We start from the raw sequence: 26,916 nt of genomic DNA, 5'->3' as shown, positions 1-26,916 counted from the left end.
CATTCCTTATAGTCATATACTTTTTACCGTGTATCTGAGCCTTTGCAAACTGCTGCCTTATTTCAATTCTTTTGACAGACTTGCATTTAGCCAACCAGTGGCCTCTCATTTGTAACTCCATGGGCTTGGTCACAATGTTATCTGTATGGCACACATGGAATAACGTCCTCTAGCTGTGAAAAACTGTCAAATGCATTGAAATAAGCGGCGGCCTTCAAGGGCTTAGAAATTAGCATATGAGCCTATCTAGGTTTAGCTTTCAACAAAGAATACCAAGCAAACGAAACACATTTGATGATAAAAGTGAAATGGAAAGTTGTTTAAAATTGCATTTCCTATCTGAATCATGAAAGTTTAATTTTGACTAGACTGTCCCTTTAACTTTTTAGCCCTACCTTGGCTTTTTCCAAGTCTGTGGGTCTCTAACCATATGACATACCGGATATTTGAATAATTCTATTTGCTATATATATATATATATATACAGTGGATATAAAAAGTCTACACACCCCTGTTAAAATGTCAGGTTTCTGTGATGTAAAAAATGAGACAAAGATAAATCATTTCAGAACTTTTTCCACCTTTAATGTGACCTATAAACTGTACAACTCAATTGGAAAACAAACTTAAATCTTTTAGGTAAAGGGAAATAAAAATAAAAAACTAAAATAATATGGTTGCATAAGTGTGAACACCCTTTTATAACTGGGGATGTAGCTGTGTTCAGAATTAAGCAATCACATTCAAAATCATGTTAAATAGGAGTCAGTACACACCTGTCATCATTTAAAGTGCCTCTGATTATCCCCAAATAAAGTTCAGCTGTTCTAGTAGGTCTTTCCTGACATCCTACAGCAAAAGCCATGGTCCGCAGAGAGCTTCTAAAGCATCAGAGGGATCTCATTGTTAAAAGGTATCAGTCAGGAGAAGGGTACAAAAGAATTTCCAAGGCATTAGATATACCATGGAACACAGTGAAGACAGTCATCATCAAGTGAAGAAAATATGGTGCAACAGTGACATTACTGGATGTCCCTCCAAAATTGATGAAAAGACGAGAAGAAAACTGGTCTGGGAGGCTGCCAAGAGGCCTACAGCAACATTGAAGGAGCTGAGGGAATATCTGGCAAGTACTGGCTGTGTAGTACATGTGACAACAATCACCCGTATTCTTCATATGTCTGGGCTATAGGGGTAGAGTGGCAAAACGGAAGCCTTTTCTTACAAAAAAAAACATCCAAGCCCGGCTAAATTTTGCAAAAGCACATCTGAAGTTTCCCAAAAGCATGTTGCAAAAGGTGTTCTGGTTTGATGAAACCAAAGTTGAACTTTTTGGCCATAATTCCAAAAGATGTGTTTGGTGCAAAAACAACACTGCATGTCACCAAAAAAACACCATACCCACAGTGAAGCATGGTGGTGTCAGCATCATGCTTGGGGGCTGTTTTTCTTCAGCTGGAACTGGGGCCTTAGTCAAGGTAGAGGGAATAATGAACAGTTCCAAATACCATACAATATTGGCACAAAAACTTCAGGCTTCTGCTAGAAAGCTGAACATAAAGAGGAACTTCATCTTTCAGCATGACAACGACCCAAAACATACATCCAAATCAACAAAGGAATGGCTTCACCAGAAGAAGATTAAAGTTTTGGGATGGCCCAGCCAGAGCCCAGACCTGAATCCAATTCAAAATCTGTGGGGTGATCTGAAGAGGGCTGTGCACAGGAGATGCCCTCGCATTCTGACAGATTTAGAGTGTTTTTGCAAAGAAGAGTGGGCAAATCTTGCCAAGTCAAGATGTGCCATGCTGAAAAACTCATACCCAAAAAGACTGAGTGCTGTAATAAAATCAAAAGGTGCTTCAATAAAGTATTATTTTAAGGGTGTTCACACTTATGCAACCATATTATTTTAGTTTTTTATTTTTATTTCCCTTTACCTAAAAGATTTCAGTTTGTTTCTAAATTGAGATGTACAGTTTATAGGTCACATTAAAGGTGGAAAAAGTTCTGAAATGATTTATATTTGTCTCATTTTTTTACATCACAGAAACCTGACATTTTAACAGGGGTGTGTAGACTTTTTCTATCCACTATATATATATATATATATATATATATATATATATATATATATATATATATATATATATATATATATATATATATATATTTGTTAACTGCATTTGTATCCTATTTATTTTATCCAGAGACACAGAGATCCTTGATCTGTACAGGTTCTGATTGTGAACAGCTCCAGAATGGACCTCATTCAGTTAGTGAGGTAGGTTATACATCTATTGTCTCCATAAACCAGGGTGTATGGATGGCCTCGGTTTGCAATAAAAGTATGCTTTACCAGACAATATACACAATAACACACATTTCAGGGACATAAAACAAATAATATAAAATTGTAGTAGATGCTCCCTTTAGCATATGTTTAACACCTTTGCAAAATGATATAACAAACAGTCAATCAGATGGAATTAGACATATTTTTTTAAACTTCCATATTTCAAAGTAAATGTAGGCCACACACACAGCAACATTTAGTTTTCTATTCATTTAGTTTTGTACTACATGACGTGTTTGTTAAAGAAGCAGATCCCATAATTGTAATTAAATGGACTGTACTTGGACTGCATCTTGTCACTATGACATCCCAGTTGTTATTAATAGCAGCTTTTGCACATTCAAACCTGAAAGATATTATTTTAGTCTCTTCCAGTCATCAGCAGCAAGGTTACTAGTCTTCCTCCTGCTGACTTAATCCAAATTCCTTTGTTATTTAGTGTTTAACTCGTCCTGATTGATTGAGAAAGTACCCAAAGAAGATGCTGTAGGAGGACCCACTATCATAACTGAACCCTCCCACTCTTCTGATCTTTATCACTGTGCATATTTTTTTCAAAGTTACAATATTGCACCTTAGATAGGCAGCCTTTATTGTAGACCCTACACTACTAAGCATGCTATGGCACTACAAAGCCAAGATCAAACAGCTTTTCTAGAAATATAAAGAGCATAAGGGTTATGACTGATAATGTGTAGAAATACAAGTGTAACTAATTTTATGTTTATCATGCAGGTATCAGGAGCCCTATTAGTTACAGGACTGCTACAGTTGCTGTTCGGTGCTACAGGGCTTTGGGGTTGGATCCTTCAACATTCTGGACCCATGGTGATAGCGCCCACTCTTTCCATCATTGGTCTCTCTTGTTTCAAGCAGGCAACTTTTTGCTGCTCCTCAAGCTGGGGCATTGCATTACTGTAAGTGTCAATCAACAAATGTTTGGAAATATATTTAGACCATAAGCCATGCCATCTTACCCAATTAGACAATGTGAGGAAGTACAGTAAGATGGAACAAGTAGCCAATTAAGATGTTCTGGTCAATTTAGAAAGGCTTTTGATGCAGTGTGGAATAGCAGATTAATGTACGTAATTAAAGAACTCTGAATCATTATAAACATTTACAGAATAGGTATAAAAATTGTTTAAAGATTGGTAGCAATGACTTAAATTAAATATACTATAATTTAACTAAATGATAAGTGGTGTCCATCCTCACAAGAACTCTAGTAACTAACTTTTAAATAAAAGTTTCAGCAATCTTGGGACAGGATGATATAGTTCTTATCTTTAGTGATGATGGCAAAACGCATAATTAATGAAGTTTGAAGATACATTGTTTAGAAGAGACCTGTAAAAAACATCAATTTGGATTGTAAATGACATCTGATCTTTACCATTGACGTAAAAATCTAAATGTAAAAAATGTGTACCTATAAAATAAAATAACCTTGTTATCTATTATTTGAATTTTTGAAAAAAATGTAGGAAAACATAGAAGAAAAATGATCTAAGAATGCTTGTAAACAGTGTGGAATGCTAGATAAATGACACAAGGGAAGAGAATATTTTATAGACAATATAAAAATATTTTGAAAGACTTCCTATTAAGGACTGGTTTACAAGTGGCGCACTATCGCTTTCACTCGTGCGCAAACATTGCTAAAAGTAAGCTTTTTGCGCGCGTTGGGTAGCACGCGTATTATAAGTTGAAAGTAAAACATTTGCATATCAGTGAAATTCAACTTGTGCCAACCAAAGGATTTCATATATCGTGACCGTGTTAACTCATTCTTTCTCATAGACACTTACAGGGAGTGCAGAATTATTAGGCAAGTTGTATTTTTGAGCATTAATTTTATTATTGAACAACAACCATGTTCTCAATGAACCCAAAAAACTCATTAATATCAAAGCTGAATAGTTTTGGAAGTAGTTTTTAGTTTGTTTTTAGTTATAGCTATTTTAGGGGGATATCTGTGTGTGCAGGTGACTATTACTGTGCATAATTATTAGGCAACTTAACAAAAAACAAATATATACCCATTTCAATTATTTATTTTTACCAGTGAAACCAATATAACATCTCAACATTCACAAATATACATTTCTGACATTCAAAAACAAATCAGTGACCAATATAGCCACCTTTCTTTGCAAGGACACTCAAAAGCCTGCCATCCATGGATTCTGTCAGTGTTTTGATCTGTTCACCATCAACATTGCGTGCAGCAGCAACCACAGCCTCCCAGACACTGTTCAGAGAGGTGTACTTTTTTCCCTCCTTGTAAATCTCACATTTGATGATGGACCACAGGTTCTCAATGGGGTTCAGATCAAGTGAACAAGGAGGCCATGTCATTAGATTTTCTTCTTTTATACCCTTTCTTGCCAGCCACGCTGTGGAGTACTTGGACGCGTGTGATGGAGCATTGTCCTGCATGAAAATCATGTTTTTCTTGAAGGATGCAGACTTCTTCCTGTACCACTGCTTGAAGAAGGTGTCTTCCAGAAACTGGCAGTAGGACTGGGAGTTGAGCTTGACTCCATCCTCAACCCGAAAAGGCCCCACAAGCTCATCTTTGATGATACCAGCCCAAACCAGTACTCCACCTCCACCTTGCTGGCGTCTGAGTCGGACTGGAGCTCTCTGCCCTTTACCAATCCAGCCACGGGCCCATCCATCTGGCCCATCAAGACTCACTCTCATTTCATCAGTCCATAAAACCTTAGAAAAATCAGTCTTGAGATATTTCTTGCCCCATTCTTGACGTTTCAGCTTGTGTGTCTTGTTCAGTGGTGGTCGTCTTTCAGCCTTTCTTACCTTGGCCATGTCTCTGAGTATTGCACACCTTGTGCTTTTGGGCACTCCAGTGATGTTGCAGCTCTGAAATATGGCCAAACTGGTGGCAAGTGGCATCTTGGCAGCTGCATGCTTGACTTTTCTCAGTTCATGGGCAGTTATTTTGCGCCTTGGTTTTTCCACACGCTTCTTGCGACCATGTTGACTATTTTGAATGAAACGCTTGATTGTTCGATGATCACGCTTCAGAAGCTTTGCAATTTTAAGAGTGCTGCATCCCTCTGCAAGATATCTCACTATTTTTGACTTTTCTGAGCCTGTCAAGTCCTTCTTTTGACCCATTTTGCCAAAGGAAAGGAAGTTGCCTAATAATTATGCACACCTGATATAGGGTGTTGATGTCATTAGACCACACCCCTTCTCATTACAGAGATGCACATCACCTAATATGCTTAATTGGTAGTAGGCTTTCGAGCCTATACAGCTTGGAGTAAGACAACATGCATAAAGAGGATGATGTGGTCAAAATACTCATTTGCCTAATAATTCTGCACTCCCTGTATTGCTTGTGTGCTAACCTGACAGCAGTTATGAATATTTCACATTCCAATAAATGAAACAAAGAAAAGCTCCTTATGGGGCAGAAATCTTGACTCAATGTATTTGGAAGAGGGTAATAACCATGCCAAAGGAATACTCACAGAGAAATTCATGAGGTAGTGAAATCAGTGCAGGCTGGGCTTTTTAGTCTCCAGCTTACTATTTACCAAACCATCTCCCAGGGTCCTGAAGGGGTTGTTGGCTCTCTGAGGTAAGATATTCCAGTCCCTTCAATATAATAAAAACAAGAGAGCACCTAATGGTGCAGAGAAAACAAAACAAGCAAAGGAAATTCCCTGTGTTATACACAGATAAAATGGGTACTCACATGGAGGTTTGCACTGTGAAGTAGTGCAAACAACGCAAGCTGGGCTTAACAGTCTCCAGTTGACTGATTTCAATTAAGTCTCCCAGGGTAGAAGGTCCGTTGCTGGTTCTCTGAGAAAAGTGATTAATTACTCCAGAGGTAAAGAGGTTAAATGTAAGCAGAAAATGTGAATAAAAGGCTTAGAAATAAAATGGTTTAATAAAACAAATAAGTAAAAACACATGCAATGCGTTTCTTAGCTGTCTAGCTGTTTCATCAGGCATGTAAAACATTACATTTTTTTGATAGATTCACATACACAAAAATTGTTATTTGTATTGTAAATATATATTCCTATATTTATCTGTATATACCTATACCTGTATATATATTCCTATATTTATCTGTATATACCTATATATATATTCCTATAGATATATAGGTATAAATATCTATTTTACATTACATTATCATATATAATATATGTATGTGTATATATATATATATATATATATATATATATATATATGACAGGAGAAACAAGAAAAAAGAAAAATCACCAGCGCTCTAGGAGGGACACTAATACAAAACGCCCAACACAAATGGGTTATGAATATGTGTACTTCTGTGCAGTAGATGTGATAAGTTACAAATGTCCGTGAAAATGCTAATGGTCACAGGAACAGTAGATGTTGATGTACCCAAATGTGTTGGAGTGCAGCAAGAACTGGAATTTATCAGTGTACCCCTGACACTGTAATTAATAGCAAAAAAAAAAAAAAAAGAATCCTGATACTTCTGCGCAACTTATAACAATTTCAAACAATATAACACATGTAAATCCAATGTAATGAAGAATATAGTTATTGACAATAAGTCCTTATGAAAAGTTTATAACTGGTATATGTGCTGAAATTCTATGCAATATGTCCAGGATTGAAAAAAAGTAAGGATGTCTTCTTACCAAAAATTACCCCAATCATATGAGGTAATGTGTAGTCGTGTGGTGAAGGTATAGGTCTATGGTCTGCCGCTGTCTGTGCTAAAAAAATCTATGTGAACATAGGAATGGAAAATGTGCATAACGTGCTTCTGGTTTCCCATTTTAGGTCTAACGCGATGTTGGGTTAACACACATGAAGAATTACTAGTCTTAAAGCACATTCTTGAAATATTAAATCTAAAATATAAAAAATATTAATAATAATTATTAAAAATTGTTATACACACTGTAAATATATATATATTCTATGGATTTTTTTTCAGTATGTATAATAATTTAATTATTATTAATATTTTTTTAATGTTATATTTAATATTTCAAGAACACACTTTAAGATTAGTAATTCTTTATGTGCGCTAATCCGACACCGCGTTAGACCTAAATCTCAAAACACATATCGCGTTATGTATATTTTACAACACTATCGGATAGATTACCAGTTTTGCGTAAGAAGCTGTGCGGTGCTAATGAGCAGTTTATGCTCACCGCTCACTTTTTACACACCCAGCGTTAACTGCAAAAAAGTGTGCGTAGAGCAAAATTTTGCTCCACATCTCACCTCAATACCAGCGCTGCTTATGTTAGCGGTGAGCTGGTAAAACGTGCTCGTGCACAATTTCCCCATAGGAATCAACGGGGGAGAGCCGGCTGAAAAAAACCCTAACGTACAAAAAAGCAGTGTTTAGCTCCTAACGCAGCCCCATTGATTCCTATGGGGAAATAAAGGTTATGTCTACACCTAACACCCTAACATGAATCCCGAGTCTAAACACCCCTAATCTTACATTTATTAACCCCTAATCTGCCGCCCCCGACATCGCCGACACCTACATTATATTATTAACCCCTAATCTGCTGCTCCAGACACCGCCACCACCTGCATTATACTTATGAACATAAAAATATCCCAGCGCCTACTAAAACCTTATCGGCCTAGGGGGGTGATACCTAGTTATCACCTAGAGAAATAGTAAATAGGAAGGTAAATCCTAGGCGCCAATATATGGCTAAGGTTTAAAGTGTTAAAAATATTTATTACAGCTCGTCGTACAATGTTAAAATGTAGTTAAAATACAAGGCTAAAAGGCATGGATCCACGCTATACAATAAAAAGTATTAATGGTAGAAAATAACAGTATACAATAGGGCAATTGGACAAAGAACAGTGATACACAGTGGTGCTACAAAGTGACTTGGTGCAATACTCCAAATAAGCTAAAAATGGGGTAATGACATCAGAGGTTGCAATAAGAAAGGACAATAAAAACAGTGAAAAAATCCATCAAAAAATCAAATGTCAAAAATATCAAAAATAATGTCCAATGTGAAAATATATACGTCCAATGTGAAAAAATGTGTCCTTTGAAAAGTCAGTGCAAGAGGTAGTCAGTATGTGAGAAAATTTCCAAAATTTTCCAACCTTGATCCAAAATAAATCCGCTGCAATACTCCTATTTGGTGTGCTTCCAATGTGAAAAAAGATAGAAAATGTGGAATGTTAGTGTAGGTGTGGCCAGCCTGGAGTGGCTGGAGTGGTAATTACACAAAGAAATTACTAACCGCTGAATCAAAGTGGATCTTTAACCTGGACTGTCTGTACCCCAAGGGGTTAAACAATAAAGAAGACCTCTCTCATTTATTTAATATGATATAACATCTCTACACCTACAAAACGATCCTCTCCCCTCTGGGTATTTTTCCCTAAGGCTGACTCTCCACTATTTTTCCCTAAGTCTGACTCTCCACTACAAAGGTACCTCTCCCCATAAAGAAGGAGATAAACTCCGTTGATCTAAAAGCACAGAAGCTTTTATCAAAAACTATCTACTAAAAATTCCAACCTCACTATAATTAGATATAATCCTTACCCTTCAGCCTCCTTCTCTAAGGCACTGGTCTCCATATGGAATCAATTTATATATATTAAGAATGACAACAGTCTTCTATATGAAGTTCCAAAATTTAAGTTAATGCAATTTGATGTAATCAAATTCCTCAACCAATTATAGGAAACCGAGCCATACACTAGACACCAGGCCTCCTTTTATTATTTCATTCCATCCACAGTCCCTGAAAACAACTAGCAATATTTTGTGTAAATATAAAGATACGCTAATAAAATATGCTCTCCCTGCAAGCTCAGCCAATTTGATTACGTTGACATTTTAATTAGCAGAGATCCACCGATATTAATCACACTGAGAACATTATATTTAAAACATAATCAAAATATACTATAAGCATAAAAGTCCAGTTTATTTTAATTTTATTTTTATATACATATGTTCAATTTCTATTTCATTTTATTTTTATTTTTATTTTTATTTTACTTAATAATCCACCATAGGGTTAAATGTCACTCACAAAAGCGACTAATTAATTTAAATAACATTCAACCATATGAGGGATTACACATAATATATAAGACTGAAACTATTCTAAGATCTGAACTATTTGGTGTTTAACCCTTTACCCTTCTGCTCCAACCCTTTATGGAGATATTACTCAATCCATCTATATAATAGTCCTCAGATCAGAATATAACTTGAATATAAGTTATAAAATACACTGATCATGAAAGGCTCATCACCAACTCCCTAGGGATAAATTTAGCGCATAAATGGTTCGAAAGAAACACTCATCATGTATACTAGAATTGACTTATGTCATACCTTTAATAAACAAACAGACTTATATTGACAACAGGAAGTGACGTCATAGACAATAAGGAGGATTTATACACAAACGATAGATTATAAACATTGATCTCTCAAACATTACAAATTCAACCAAAGCATTAATCTATCTATCAACTGCCATAACAAAAAGGCTAGTAGACTTATTTATTAACTTTTTGTGACCAACACAAATATCGTCAAACCGGATATGGCTAAACCGGAAGTGACGTCACAAACAAACACGGCGTATTTACACACATAAGATAAATCATAAACAAAGACCCTTAAAATACTAATAACACAAAAGAGCAACTTCTAATATACTAGTTGTGATAAGAAATAACCTGATTTAGCTTTATTATTTCTGATAAAAATGAAAATCGTCAAACCGGAAGTGTCCAAACCGGAAGTGACGTCACAAACAAATACGGCGTACTTACAAACACATAATAAATTATAAACAAAGACCCTCCAAATACTAGTAATATAATACAGCAACTTTTGATGTACTAATTATGATAAGGAATAACATATCTGACTTATTTTGTGAGAAACACAGAAATCGTCAAACCGGAAGTGGCTAAACCAAAGCACTTCCGGTTGTAATTACACATCCCCTATATAAGGCCATCAGTAAGCAACATACACCAGTCTTGATAAAGGCCCAGAGAAGGCCGAAACGCGTAGACAACACTGGTAAGCCTTATTTCATTTGGAGGAATATATTGTGATCATTCTACACATTGTTTTTTATCTTTCTCTCCACAGGTTTTTATATATATTTTTTCCCCCTGATTTTTTTTTCATATTTTTATTTTTTGGAATTGTCTGCACTGTGTCATCTAGTGTGCACTTACCTTCACCACTCCAGCCACTCCAGGCTGGCCACACCTACACTAACATTCCACATTTTCTATCTTTTTTCACATTGGAAGCACACCAAATAGGAGTATCGCAGCGGATTTATTTTGGATCAAGGTTGGAAAATTTTGGAAATTTTCTCACATACTGACTACCTCTTGCACTGACTTTTCAAAGGACACATTTTTTCACATTGGACGTATATATTTTCACATTGGACATTATTTTTGATATTTTTGACATTTGATTTTTTGATGGATTTTTTCACTGTTTTTATTGTCCTTTCTTATTGCAACCTCTGATGTCATTACCCCATTTTTAGCTTATTTGGAGTATTGCACCAAGTCACTTTGTAGCACCACTGTGTATCACCGTTCTTTGTCCAATTGCCCTATTGTATACTGTTATTTTCTACCATTAATACTTTTTATTGTATAGCGTGGATCCATGCCTTTTAGCCTTGTATTTTAACTACATTTTAACCTTATACTTATGAACCCCTAATCTTCTGCCCCCAACATCGCCAACACCTACATTATATTTATTAACCCCTATTCTGCCGTCCCCAATGTCGCCGTAACATAACTACATTTAATGACCCCTAATCTGCCGTCCCCAACGCCGCCGCCACTATAATAAAGTTATTAACCCCTAAACCTAAGTCTAACCCTAAGCCTCCTAACTTAAATATAATTTAAATAAATCTAAATAAAATTACTACAAGTAACTAAATAATTCCTGTTTAAAACTAAATACTTACCTATAAAATAAAGCCTATAATAGTTACATTGTAGCTAGCTTAGGGTTTATTTTTATTTTACAGGCAACTTTGTATTTATTTTAACTAGGTACAATAGTTATTAAATAGTTATTAACTATTTAATAACTACCTAGTTAAAATAAAGACAAATTTACCTGTAAAATAAAACATAACCTAAGTTACAATTACACCTAACAGTACACTACAATTACATTAATTACCTAAATTAAATACAATTAATTACAATTAAATAAAATTATCTAAAGTACAAAAAAAAAAACACTAAATTACAGGAAATAATAAAGAAATTACAAGATTTTTAAACTAATTACACCTAATCTAATCCCCCTAACAAAATAAAAAAGCCCCCCCAAAAATAAAAAAGCCCTACCCTACATTAAATTACAAATAGCCCTTAAAAGGGCCGTTTGAGGGGAATTGCCCCAAAGCAATCAGCTCTTTTACCTGAAAAAAAATTACAATTTCCCCCCAACATTAAAACCCACCACCCACACAACCAACCCTACTCTAAAACCCACCCAATCCCCCCTTAAAAAAACCTAACACTAACCCCCTGAAGATCACCTTACCGGGAGACATCTTCATCCAACTGGGTCGAAGTCCTCAACGTAGCCGGGAGAAGTTTTCATCCAAGCCGGGCGAAGTGGTCCTCCAGACGGGCAGAAGTCTTCATCCAGACGGCATCTTCTATCTTCATCCATCCGGCGTGGAGCGGGTCCATCTTCAAGACATCCAACACGGAGCATCCTCTTCTTCCGACGGCTAAACACAGAATGAAGGTTCCTTTAAATGACGTCATCCAAGATGGCATCCCTTAAATTCAGATTGGCTGATAGAATTCTATCAGCCAATCGGAATTAAGGTAGAAAAAATCCTATTGGCTGATGCAATCAGCCAATAGGATTGAACTGGCATTCTATTGGCTGATTGGAACAGCCAATAGAATGCCAGCTCAATCCTATTGGCTGATTGGATCAGCCAATAGGATTGAACTTTAATCCTAGGGGGTTAGTGTTAGGTTTTTTAAAGGGGGGATTAGGTATGTTTTTGAGTAGGGTAGGTTGTGTCGGTGGTGGGTGTTAATGTGGGGGGGAATTGTAATTTTTTTTTAGGTAAAAGAGCTGATTACTTTGGGGCTAAAGTTAATAACTTTATTATATTGGCGGCGACGTTGGGGGCGGCAGATTAGGGGTTAATAAATGTAGGTAGGTGGCGGCGATGTTAGGGCCGGCAGATTAGGGGTTAATAATATTTAAATAGTGTTTGCGATGCAGGAGTGCGGCGGTTTAGGGGTTAATATATTTATTATAGTGGCGGCGATGTCCGGTTCGGCAGATTAGGAGTTAAAAAATGTATTTTAGTGTTTGCGATGTGGGAGGGCCTCGGTTTAGGGGTTAATAGATAGTTTATGGGTGTTAGTGTACTTTTTAGCACTTTAGTTAAGAGTTTTATGCTACAGCGTTGTAGTGTAAAACTTAACTACTGACTTTTAAATGCGGTACCAGTCTTGACAGGAGAGGGTCTACCGCTCACTTTTTGTCAGACTCGTAATACCGGCGCTATGCAAGTCCCATTGAAAATATAGTATACGCAATTGACGTAAGTGGATTTGCGGTATTTCTGAGTCTGGCCAAAAAAGTGAGCGGTACACCTGTACCTTCAAGACTAGTAATACCAGCGGGCGTTAAAAAGCAGCGTTGGGACCGGCCAACGCTGCTTTTTTAAGCCTAACGCACAACTCGTAATTTAGTCGTATGTTTTTCACATAGAAAAATATGTAATGTTTATTATTAAATATATATTTCTATATATATCTGATAATGTTAATGTAAAATAGATATCTATACCGATATATCTATTATAGTAATAGATATACAGATATAGGCATATACATACATATATATATATATATATATATATATATATATATATATATATATATATATATATATATACTTTCCTGTATGTGGACATTGGGATGTTAAATATGTACAGTAAATATACAGTAAAACACATAACTACATATGTAAACACATATATACCTACATATATGCATACATACACATATTTAGACGTATATTTATGTATTATATACATTACAGCACTTTGCAGTCAAACACCTTGTCATATACTATATACCTTTTAAGCCTTATGACTATTTTTTTTATATGAATAATTATTATTAGATGTTTATGTTGGGTTTAGTGCAACTTTTTTTAACGCACTACCCTTTACAAGGTTTTAGTAGCGCTAACCCGATGAGCTTAAAATGCGGTTGCGCTCTTGCAATCACATTTGCTTTCAACTTGTAATAGGAGCGCTATTTCCATCTTGCAAAAACCCTGATATTGCTCACACACAACAGTTAGTGCGACACTTGTAATCTAGCCCTAAATGTATAAGGTACAGTTTTGGCACAACAACACAATGGCATTTTGGAAATGACAGAAATAATTCAATAAATCTGAATAGGATAGAATTGGTTAAAATGCAAGAAGAAAAAAAAAAAGGCAAGCCCAATCATGTCTAAGGCCCCTATTCTAATGCATTAGATAGCGTGTTTATTATTTACTTTACTTTAACTGTCATGGCATTTTCAAAGTTATTTTCATGGAAGGTTTTTATAAACTTCCAACAAAAATTACTGAAAATTAAATTAGTGGAAGGAGCGAGCTTTCGTGCACTCTAATGTTTTTTCCCTATTAAGTTTAAAGGAAGTTTACTAAGAAATCTCATGAGAGTTAAGTCAAATCTCATGACCTCAGCACTGTTGATGCTGATTGGCTGCTGTTCATTTCTTTTTACCTGCAGCTAAGCAGCAGCTGAGTATAACTTTTTACACAGAACTTACTCTGGTGAGCTGAGGAGATTGTGAGGTAAAATATCTTCCTTTTTTACATAGAGATGCTCAGGTGATATTTTACTGTCAGCTTTTTACAGTGCATTAGTTTCAAGTGATTTGGCATATGAGTATTATGTCCCTTTAAGATATGTGTCATATTTTCTATGGACCAAGGGAAAGGCAGAACTAAATAACTAAAATGTGTGCTTCTAGTGGGTGGGGATAAAATGTAGACACAAGTCAACCGAATCCTCTGAAGGGGAGACTAGCAGATAGTAGTATTGAAAACAAATAGGAAATCCCCATGAAAAGCAACACAAAGCAAACTGTTACGTGCAAAGTGCAGATCACTTACCCATGTGATCAATAATTATTATTAAATGCATAATATATCTAGCTATGTAATATTCTTTGTTTTGTATTTTCTAGTCTCATCTTTATAACTGGGTTGCTGTCACAGAATTTGCACTCTTGTCACATTCCTATTTATTCTTGGGAACTGAAAAGACGAACTGACAGAAGATATGTGCCAGTGCTACGCATGCTTTCGGTATGTTCTAATATATCTGCTCAACTTACGCAGCCTATCCCTACGCTTTAGTATTTAAATCACTCTGTCCCCATCTACCTCTTTTTTCTATGGGGTAGAAGACATAAAGAAGGGGCTACCTTACAAATATAAGGCAAATACACCTCTGAGGTGCTAAAATAATTATATGGAGTGATAAGCTCCCCCAATAACTCCCATTGGTCACAACTGATTATCAGATATTTTCACTGATGTAGATGTATATGATATGTGACTTGTATGGATTTATATGTGACTTACTGTGTTTTATATCTTAAAGGGACACTGAACCAATTAATTTTTTTTTGTAATTCAGAAAGAGCATGCAATTTTAAGCAACTTTCTAATTTACTCCTATTTTTAATTTTTCTTAGTTCTCTTGCTATCATTATTTGAAAAAGAAGGCATCTAAGCTTTTTTTTTGTTTTAGTACTTTGGACAGCACTTTTTTTATTGGTGGATTAATTTATCCACCAATCAGCAAGGACAACCCAGGTTGTTCACCAAAAATGGGCCGGCATCTAAACTTACATTCTTGCATTTCAAATAAAGATACCAAGAGAATGAAGAAAATTTATAATAGGAGTAAATTAGAAAGTTGCTTAAAATTTCGTGCTCAATCTGAATCACGAAAGAAAAATGTTGGTTACAGTGTCCCTTTATGCTTGTAAATCAGGCTACAGCTGATGTCTGACTGATGTCTGATTTTCCTGACAGATGTTGCTACCAATTGCCTGCATCTGGATCGTGTTCATCATTCTGAAAATAGTCATTAAGCGCAAAGAGGTTGAAAGTGCTATCAGACTTGTACAGAATCAGTCAACACTCATCACAGCCAACAGTTCTAGTTCTGTCACTGGCTTTGGTGTGGAATTAGAATATATCCCTTGGTTTCAAATTCCATCGCTGGGTAAGTGGAACTATATTGTGGGATGTTTTAGTACTGTAATGTAAATTTACTTTTGGGTATTTTTTTTTTTTTTAAACATTACAAAGACATTGCCTTTGTATGAAAATCAAGCGTTGTAAGATAATTGTAATTGTCTTTGCATGAAGACTTGTAAAAGAATTCTAATATACCTTTAATAAGAGTGTTAAAGTTTGCAAGGCTTCCTACACTGATGCATATGATCTTAAAGGGACATGAAACCTAACATTTTTCTTTTATGATTCAGATAGAGAATACAATTTTTAAACAACATTCCAATTTACTTCGATTATCTAATCTACTTACAGGTAGATTATGAGTTTTGTGTTACGGCTTTTAACTCTAAAAAATGGCGATTTCAGCGTAATGGCAGTAACGCACTATTACGAGTCAAGTCAGTATAGCTATACCGCAAGCATTTTAGCCTGTAACGCAACGTCCATTCCACACTCAATAAAATGAAGTTTTTACATGGGATTTTCATAATCCCGGTATTACAGGTTGTGCGGTGAGGCTAAAAAGCTTGCGTTACAGCCTATACCGACACGATCCATACCGCCATCTGAGAGAAGTAATGAGTTTTGTGCCACAAAAATGTTTCACAAAACTCATAACTAAAGTGTTACAAAGTACACTAACACCCATAAACTACCTATTAACCCCTAATCTGCTGCCCACCCACATTGCAACTATTATATAAATTTATTAACCCCTAATCTGTTGCTCCCGACATCACCGATACTAATAAAAATGATTAACCCCTATTCTGCCGCTTCCCAACATCACCACCATTATAATAAATTTATTGATCCCTATTCCACCGCTCCCCGACATCGCCAACACTATAATAAAGCTATTAACCCCTATTTAGCTGCTCCCCGACATTGCCGACACTATAATAAAGCTATAACCCCTATTGCGCCGCTCCCCAACATTGCCGACACTATAATAAAGCTATTAGCCCCTATTCTGCTGCTCCCCGACACTATAAAAAGTTATTACCTCTAAACCTCTGGCCTCCCATATCTCCGCCACTGAATAAACCTATTAACCTCTAAACTGCCGGACCCCCACATCGCAAAACACTACATTAAACTATATATATATATATAACCTTACCTTACTATTCCAATAAAATAAAAAATACTAACAATTAAAAAAAATCTAAATTACAAATTTATAAAAACCTCACTACGAGAATAATTAAAAAATCTAAAATTACAAAAAATAATAAACACTAAATTATGAAAAATAAAAAACACTAAGCTTGCAAAAAATAATAAACGAAATTATCAAAAATAAAAACAATTACACATAATCTAATAGCCCTATAAAAATAAAAAAGTCCCCCCAAAATATAAACACCCCCAAACCTACAATAAACTACCAATAGCCCTTAAAAAGGCCTTTTGTAGGGGGCCCCTAAGTTAAATAGCTCCTTTACCTGTAAAAAAAAAAATACAAAAGTCCCCCCAACATTAAAACCCACCACCCAATCAATCCCCCAAAATAAAAAAAAAAAACCTAAGCTACTCATTGCCCCTAAAGGGCATTCAGCTCTTTTTCATTGCCCTTAAAAGGGCATTTAGCTCTTTTTCAAAAGCCCAAACCCTAACCTGAAAATAAAACCCACCCCAAAAAAAAAAAAAATACCTAACACTAACCGCAGAATATCTACTCACGGTTGCTGAGTGGAGCAGCGAAGACATCTAGCGCGGAGCGTCCTCTTCATACAGGCCCTGTCGTACACTGAAGCTTCAATGCAAGGTAGCAATTTCAAAATGGCGTACCTTGCATTTCTATTGGCTGATTTGATTCTTCAAATTCAAATCAGTCAATAGGATGAGAGTGTCTAAATTCCTACTGGCTGTTCAAAACAGCCAATAGGATGAGAGCTACTGAAATCCTATTGGCTGTTCAAATCAGGGATGCAGATAATAGATGCCCCCGTGATGGATGAAGATGTCGCCACCTGGATGAAGACTTCTCGCCTCCTGGATGTCCAGACTTTAGCAAACGTTAGTAGATATTCTGGAGTTAGTGTTAGGTATTTTGTTTATTTTTTGGGGTGTTTTTTTTTCATATTAGGATTTGGGCTTTTGATAAAGAGCTAAATGCCCTTTTGAGGGCAATGAAAAAGAGCTGAATGCCCTTTTAAGGGCAATGCCCATACAAATGCCCCTTTAGGGGCAATGGGTAGCTTAGGTTTCTTTTAGAGTTAGGTTTTTTATTTTGGGGGGTTGGTTGGGTGGTGGGTTTTACTGTTGGGGGGACTTTGTAATTTTTTTTAACAGGTAAAAGAGCTGTTTAACTTAGGGCAATGACCTACAAAATGCCCTTTCAAGGGCTATTGGTAGTTTATTGTAGGCTAGGGAGTGTTTTTATTTGGGGGGGGGACTTTTTTTATTTTTATAGGGCTATTAGATTAGGTGTTATTGTTTTTATTTTTGATAATTTTGTTTATTATTTTTTGTAAGCTTAGTGTTTTTTATTTTTTGCAATTAAGTGTTTATAATTTTAGATTTTTTTAATTTTTCTCGTAGTGTTAGGTTTTTTTAAATTTGTAATTTAGATTTTTGAATTGGTAGTATTTTTTATTTTATTAAAATAGTAAGGTTAGGTTAATTTATATTTTGTTAGGTTTATTTTTATATCACAGGTAAGTTTTTATTTATTTAAATATAGTTATATTGTAATTTTAATTTAAAGTTAGGGGGTGTAAATGTTAATATTTAATTTAGTGTTTTGCGATGTGGGGGGCCGGCGGTTAGGGGGTTAATAGGTTTATTTAGTTGTGGAGATGTGGGTGGCTGGAGGTTTAGGGGTTAATAGGTTTATTTAGTTGTGGAGATGTGGGTGGCTGGAGGTTTAGGGGTTAATAGGTTTATTTAGTTGTGGAGATGTGAGAGGCAGGCGGTTTAGGGGTTAATAACTTTATTATTAGTGTCGACGATGTCGGGAACGGCATGTTAGGGGTTAATAACTTTATTTTGGTGTCGGCGATGTCGGGGGGCAGATTAGGGCGGGTGTTTAGACTTGGGGTTTATGTTAGGGTGTTCGGTTTAAACGTAACTTTTTTTCATTCCGCACTTCAAGTGTTAGTTTTTTTTCTAACACTCTCTCCCCATTTATGTCTATGGGGTAAAGCGTGCATGAGCACATCAAAGCAGCCCTTGGATTTTGTGCGGTATGGAGCTTAAAGGGACATATAGAGAATACAATTTTAAACAACTTTCCAATTTACCTCTATTATTTAATTTGCTTCCTTCTCTTGTTATCCTTTGCTGAAAGGTTAATCTAGGCAAGCTCATGGGCAGCAGAGAACCTTGGGTTCAGCCGTTGATTGGTGGCTGCATATATATTGATTGTGATTGGCTCACTCATGTGTTCAGTTAGAAACCATAAGTGCATTGCTGCTCCTTCAACAAATGATACCAAGAGAATCAAACAGATTAGATAATAGAAATAAATTAGAAAGTTCTTTATAATTGTATTCTCTATCTGAATCATGAAAGACATTTTTTGGGTTTCATGTCTCTTTAACGTCACCATATCGCACGCACAAGGAGGCTTTTCAGTAACTCGTAATGGCAGGGCTATGGAGGGTGAAATAACACAACTTTTTTGGTATTAGTTTCACACCCTGTTTAGGGCAAAACTCGTAATCTAGGTGTTAATTCTTTAGATATCTTTTGTTGAAGAAATAGCAATGCACATGGGTAAGTCAATCAACAAGAGGCATCTATGTGCAGCTACCAATCAGCAGCTACTGAGCCAATCTAGATATGCTTTTCAACAAAGTATACCAAGAGAATAAAGCAAATTAGATAATTGACGTAAGTTGGAAAGTTGTTTACATTTCTAAATCATGAAAGAAAAAAATGTGGGTTTCATGTCCCTTTAAAATTGTCCTGAATAGCCAATAACAAACAAAAAAGCCAACATGTTAAAGGAACATTGCACTCACACATTTTCTTTATTCCAACCAAAAGAAAACTTCAACAATATATAAACTTTTTCATTTTTGAAAAAATGTTTTCAATCACTAAAGCTACGTTTATTGTTAAAGGAACAGAAAACCCAAAATGTTTATTTCATGATTCAGATAGAGAATACTTTGTTCTCTTGTTATTTTATATTGAAGAGATATCTAGATAGGTAACATGCACATGTCTAGAGCACTACATGACAGGAAATAGTGCTGCCATCTAATTGCTAATGTATAACATTGTAGCAAAACTGCTGCCATATAGTGCTGCAGACACGTGCACACTCCTGAGCTTACAGCCCTGCTTTTCAACAAAAGATAACAAGAAAACGGGGGAAAATTGATAATAGAAGATAATTGGAAAGTTGTTTAAAAATTAATGTTCTATCTGAATCATAAAATAAAAAAATTGGGTTTTATCCAGTGTTAATTATGACGACAAATTTCGATTTAGTCTTTTGACTAAAATGCCATTTTAGTTTTAGTCGTATTTTAGTCATCTGAATTGTTTTAGTTTTAGTCGTATTTTAGTCATCTGAATTGTTTTAGTTTTAGTCGTATTTTAGTCATCTGAATTAATTTAGTTTTAGTCGTATTTTAGTCATCTGAATTGTTTTAGTTTTAGTCGTATTTTAGTCATCTGAATTGTTTTAGTTTTAGTCGTATTTTAGTCATCTGAATTGTTTTAGTTTTAGTCGTATTTTAGTCATCTGAATTGTTTTAGTTTTAGTCGTATTTTAGTCATCTGAATTAATTTAGTTTTAGTCGTATTTTAGTAATCTGAATTGTTTTAGTTTTAGTCGTATTTTAGTCATCTGAATTAATTTAGTTTTAGTCGTATTTTAGTCATCTGAATTGTTTTAGTTTTAGTCGTATTTTAGTCATCTGAATTAATTTAGTTTTAGTCGTATTTTAGTCATCTGAATTAATTTAGTTTTAGTCGTATTTTAGTCATCTGAATTGTTTTAGTTTTAGTCGTATTTTAGTCATCTGAATTGTTTTAGTTTTAGTCATATTTTAGTCATCTGAATTAATTTAGTTTTAGTCGTATTTTAGTCATCTGAATTAATTTAGTTTTAGTCGTATTTTAGTCATCTGAATTAATTTAGTTTTAGTCGTATTTTAGTCATCTGAATTGTTTTAGTTTTAGTCGTATTTTAGTCATCTGAATTAATTTAGTTTTAGTCGTATTTTAGTCATCTGAATTAATTTAGTTTTAGTCGTATTTTAGTCATCTGAATTAATTTAGTTTTAGTCGTATTTTAGTCATCTGAATTGTTTTAGTCGTATTTTAGTCATCTGAATTGTTTTAGTTTTAGTCGTATTTTAGTCATCTGAATTGTTTTAGTTTTAGTCGTATTTTAGTCATCTGAATTGTTTTAGTTTTAGTCGACTGAAATCTAAGGGGTTTAGATAAAGTGTAATGCATTATTTAAGCATTTCTCTATAATTTGCAAACTGATTATATACTCCAGGAGTAAACATAACACCTGCTATTATTTATGGTATTAAGGTTTAAACCTGCAATACAGACACAGATTTAGCCGTTGTGATTTGTAACATCTTTATTAAACTTAAAATTAAATAAAACCAAGTTTCATAAACAAACAGAAGTGCAACTTTAAAATATAAAAAAGCTAAACTGTATTGGCTGTATTGCACATATTACCCAATATAAAAACGTTAACAGTTCTCTGTTAATAATTAACACAAGTATCAAGTAACTCAGCACAACAAAGTTTCTGTAGCTAGCACAGACACAGCATAACTTAAACCCATACTCGTGGGTTATGCTTATTTCTATAGGAAGAATCAATTTCGCAACAATATTAGCACTGCTCTAGAACTTCCAAACTCATATACTCCTGGAGTAAAAGTTTATTAACCTGTTTTTATTTATGGTATTAAGGTTTGAACATGCAATAGAGATTTAACTGTTGTGGTATATAACGTCTTCATTTATCTTAAAATTTAATAAAATTAAGTTTCGTAAATGTGATAAAAGAGCAGTAATTAGATATGGATTGATTATAGCACCTTGCATGAAATGGTTTTGTCAGCAAAGTTTGATTTAGTTTTAGTCATTGTCTTTTGACTAAAATGTAATTTTAGTTTTAGTCGTATTTTAGTCATCAGAATTTCTTTAGTTTTATACTCATTTTAGTCTAGTTTGAGTTGACAAAATTAACACTGGTTTTATGTCACATTAAGCTTAAAGGAGGTTTGTCATATTCTGCCAAAACATCTTTGGGAATTGTCTCCAAGAATATTACACGAATTACCTTCTAATTAACATAAAACTTTTTTTAATCATCATTTTTCATAGAAAAACATTATTAAGAGATATAAAAGTCAATCTTTTTTTACACACTTTGCTCTATAGATCACCTTTTAAAAATATTTCTTCCACCTTGTTTAGCTATGCCATTGGTGTTGTGTGCATGTCGTGTGCATGTCGTGTGCATGTACCTGGTTCCAATCTCAGAGCCTAGACTAGACTGGTGCTGACTGTATGCACTGTGCACTTATTTGCTTAAAGAGTGCAAAATAAATTAGAAGTAAATTAGAAAGCTGTTTAAAATCACATGCTCTATTTGAATCATGAAAGAAAAAAAAAATTGAGTTTCAAGTCCCTTTAAGGCTCTGAAGGTCAATGTTGTCCGTACAACCATAGGCAAGATTTAGTAGTTATGTTCCTTCTTTTCCTTAGGATTATAATTATACTATAGGCAGATGAAGTATAGTTAATTTCCTTTTTTCCCCTGGAGCACTTTACTAGAATATATTAAAGGGACTCATAGTCCAACATTTTTAATTCACGTTCCAGCTAGACCATACAAATTTAAACAACTTTTCAATTTAATTCTGTTATCACATTTGCTTTGTTCCTTTGGTATCCTTTGTTAAAAAGCAAGGATGTTCAGAAGCAGCAATGCAGTAAAGGGAGTTAGCTGCTGATTGTTGGCTGCACATATATGCTTCTTACCAGATGTGTTTTGCTAGTAGTGCACTGCTGCTCCTTCAACAAAGGATACTAAGAGTATGAAGCAAATATAAAAATAGAAATACATTTGAAAGTTGTTTAAAATTGTATCTGAATCATGAAAGAGAGAAAAAAAAGGGTCTCATGTCCCTTTAATAAGCAAACTACAGTTTGCCTTCAAAATGCATATCTAAAATTCCAGAATTTTGGAAGTGCATCAAAGCTAATGGCATAATGCTTATGAACAAATAACACACTTTGTATAAAAGGGACATGACGTGCTCTAATTCATTAGTTTGGGTGCTTCTGAGCAACACATGGCTGGTGATTGGTGGCCAGAAGCAACTGCTGCTCCTAATTGGCTCACAGATCATGCTCTGCTTGAGACCTGCAGTGATTGCAGTTTCCTTAATGGGGCTAAACAATGTTGGTATCTAGGATCAGTAATCCAAGAGTGACAGACACTAACTAATTAGAAAAAGCCAGGAACTCCCTGGCAAAATGTACGTCGGATGTGATAGAACTTTTGGACTCATACGTCATTATTAGGGTTGAACTGTATACCGCCTTCTGCTGTGAGGTCTGGTTTGTTACGTGAGTGATTTTAATTGTATTAATAAATACTTTTACATTACTATTTATGAGCTCTGCATGTCCTCCTTCAGTACAAGGATTATTTACATGGGTTTTTAAACTAAGAGCTCTTAGCTGTGTGAGTACGGCTCCATTTATTATTTGCATTTGATATTTTACAGGGTTTCACTATTGTGTTTCCTTTCTTTGCTTTCTCCAAAGGATATCATTTACACACTTTATTTTGTGTATGCATATATGCCTATATACGTCTATATATGTGTATACATGTGTATTTATGTGTTTATATATGTAAATATGTGTGCGCACACACACACACATATATATATATATATATATATATATATATATATATATATACAAACACACACACACACATATATATATATATATATATATATATATATATATAAATAAATATATATACACACACACACACACACATATATATATAGACATGTATACTGTATATACATTTTTGAGCCCTTTCCAGACAAACACCTTGAAACATAAAAATTGTTTTGTATAGAAGTACTTGAAGTCCCTATGTTCTCCACATAAATATTTGTCTGTATATACAATATATATCTCTATTGTCTCTCTATATATCAATATCTATATATATTCATATAGATATACACTGTGTGCAGAATTATTAGGCAAATGAGTATTTTGACCACATCATCCTCTTTATGCATGTTGTCTTACTCCAAGCTGTATAGGCTCGAAAGCCTACTACCAATTAAGCATATTAGGTGATGTGCATCTCTGTAATGAGAAGGGGTGTGGTCTAATGACATCAACACCCTATATCAGGTGTGCATAATTATTAGGCAACTTCCTTTCCTTTGGCAAAATGGGTCAAAAGAAGGACTTGACAGGCTCAGAAAAGTCAAAAATAGTGAGATATCTTGCAGAGGGATGCAGCACTCTTAAAATTGCAAAGCTTCTGAAGCGTGATCATCGAACAATCAAGCGTTTCATTCAAAATAGTCAACAGGGTCGCAAGAAGCGCGTGGAAAAACCAAGGAGCAAAATAACTGCCCATGAACTGAGAAAAGTCAAGCGTGCAGCTGCCAAGATGCCACTTGCCACCAGTTTGGCCATATTTCAGAGCTGCAACATCACTGGAGTGCCCAAAAGCACAAGGTGTGCAATACTCAGAGACATGGCCAAGGTAAGAAAGGCTGAAAGACAACCACCACTGAACAAGACACACAAGCTGAAACGTCAAGACTGGGCCAAGAAATATCTCAAGACTGATTTTTCTAAGGTTTTATGGACTGATGAAATGAGAGTGAGTCTTGATGGGCCAGATGGATGGGCCCGTGGCTGGATTCGTAAAGGGCAGAGAGCTCCAGTCCGACTCAGAGGCCAGCAAGGTGGAGGTGGAGTACTGGTTTGGGCTGGTATCATCAAAGATGAGCTTGTGGGGCCTTTTTGGGTTGAGGATGGAGTCAATCTCAACTCCCAGTCCTACTGCCAGTTTCTGGAAGACACCTTCTTCAAGCAGTGGTACAGGAAGAAGTCTGCATCTTTCAAGAAAAACATGATTTTCATGCAGGACAATGCTCCATCACACGCGTCCAAGTACTCCACAGCGTGGCTGGCAAGAAAGGGTATAAAAGAAGAAAATCTAATGACATGGCCTCCTTGTTCACCTGATCTGAACCCCATTGAGAACCTGTGTGAGATTTACAAGGAGGGAAAACAGAACACCTCTCTGAACAGTGTCTGGGAGGCTGTGGTTGCTGCTGCACGCAATGTTGATGGTGAACAGATCAAAACACTGACAGAATCCATGGATGGCAGGCTTTTGAGTGTCCTTGCAAAGAAAGGTGGCTATATTGGTCACTGATTTGTTTTTGTTTTGTTTTTGAATGTCAGAAATGTATATTTGTGAATGTTGAGATGTTATATTGGTTTCACTGGTAAAAATAAATAATTGAAATGGGTATATATTTGTTTTTTGCTAAGTTGCCTAATAATTATGCACAGTAATAGTCACCTGTACACACAGATATCCCCCTAAAATAGCTATAACTAAAAACAAACTAAAAACTACTTCCAAAACTATTCAGCTTTGATATTAATTAGTTTTTTGGGTTCATTGAGAACATGGTTGTTGTTGAATAATAAAATTAATCCTCAAAAATACAATTTGCCTAATAATTCTGCACTCCCTGTATAGGTATAGATATATATATTACAAAAAATATTTATATATATATATATTTATTTATTTAAAAATAACATTTTCTTTTATGAGAAGAACATAGGAATTTGAAGTATTCCTAATGCGAAGAAGCGCAACTGCTTCTCACGTTAAAAGTCTAATTTAATGCACATAACAACACAACGTGAGACATGAACTCACAAGATAAAAAGGTTTAAAAAGCACATCAAACATGAAGGAGCATTACTCCTGCTACCGTCTCTGTTCAGCTTGTCCTGTACATATGCATAGTTCCACTCGTTACTGTTGATCTTCCCGTGACATACACATCAGACCACACAGTTCCCAAGTTAGTCACAGATCTTGGTAGTTCAGCAGATAGGGTAAATTGAAGATAAACCGGTGGTGCAGGCACCCTGATTAGAGTGGTGGCCTCCGGGAATGGTTTCACCTTCATGCATTTCCCTCCAACTTAGCAGAGCTTTCTCAAGAGGCCTCAAAAGTAACGAGTGGAACTACGCATATGCACAGGACAAGCTGAGCAGAGACGGTAGCAGGACCAACGCTCCCTCATGTTTTATGTGCCTTTCAAAACTTTTTATCTTGTAAGTGCATGTCTTACATTGTGTTTTTATTTGCATTAAATTAGACTTTTAACGTGAGTTGCAGTTGCGCTTCTTTTTTTTCTCTTGTCTCAATATTTAGAAGTTTATTCAGTTACCTTCTGGAAGGAGCTGCACTTGACTATACTGTATATGATCTCCGTGATTTTCAAGGGAACCAGAGATCTTTGGTGACAGTCTCACGAGTGCTGTGTATGATTTTATTGGGATCACTTTCTTTGGATTATTAAGAGACTTTGGGACTTCTGCACCTGCGGATTTTTCTATTGTGTTTTTTTACCCCGCTTGCTTTTATTTAATTTTTTTTTTTACACTGTTTTACTTTTGATACTTTTGAGCATGGTTTTTTAATTAATATCTTGTGGAGAGGGTGTGCTACTTTGTGTTCATTAACTTTGTTTTTGTTGCAGTTGACCAAACACAGTCGGATTAGCGTGCAAGCAATAACTAATAGTTCTCTGTGGCGCTTTTTAGCACACCCCATAGAAGTAGTTTGCGTGGTTATGATGTCCAAAGTCCTGAAGTTAGTGCGCCTTAGTCTTTCACTTGTACCCTATCGTTTTACTTTCAACTTGTAATACCAGTGTTAATGCGCCTGTGCTAATTTTTTACTTTGAACGCAGTAAGCACACAAGTGGAAAAATATATAGTGATCGAAAGTGCTACAAGGCGGCAAAATATTCCAAGGAAAACACCGCTATGTCAAGTGAGCCTGTCGAAATATTCCAAGCTTCTAACATAGCGGCATTGCAGAGAGGCGTTTACTACACATGCCATTGGTCGGCGATGCTGTGTATAACACCCAGAATCACCGCCCATATTGGCG

The 26,916-nt window shown here is 35.4% G+C and overlaps 1 protein-coding gene across 1 annotated transcript in view; it reads left to right on the top strand.

Moving 5' to 3' along the window:
* The window catches only part of SLC23A3 (solute carrier family 23 member 3), a 144,013-nt gene that overhangs the window by 42,370 nt on the left and 74,727 nt on the right, over positions 1 to 26,916 (top strand). Inside the window, exons 4-7 of the mRNA XM_053712425.1 lie at positions 2,211 to 2,284; positions 3,092 to 3,273; positions 14,660 to 14,780; positions 15,516 to 15,708. Of these exons, the coding sequence (XP_053568400.1) occupies positions 2,211 to 2,284; positions 3,092 to 3,273; positions 14,660 to 14,780; positions 15,516 to 15,708 (570 nt within the window). The remainder of the gene's footprint in view (positions 1 to 2,210; positions 2,285 to 3,091; positions 3,274 to 14,659; positions 14,781 to 15,515; positions 15,709 to 26,916) is intronic.

Source organism: Bombina bombina, chromosome 1, assembly GCF_027579735.1.
Source record: "Bombina bombina isolate aBomBom1 chromosome 1, aBomBom1.pri, whole genome shotgun sequence".
NCBI classification, from domain to species: domain Eukaryota; kingdom Metazoa; phylum Chordata; class Amphibia; order Anura; family Bombinatoridae; genus Bombina; species Bombina bombina.
This window is presented reverse-complemented; position numbering and strand designations above follow the sequence as displayed.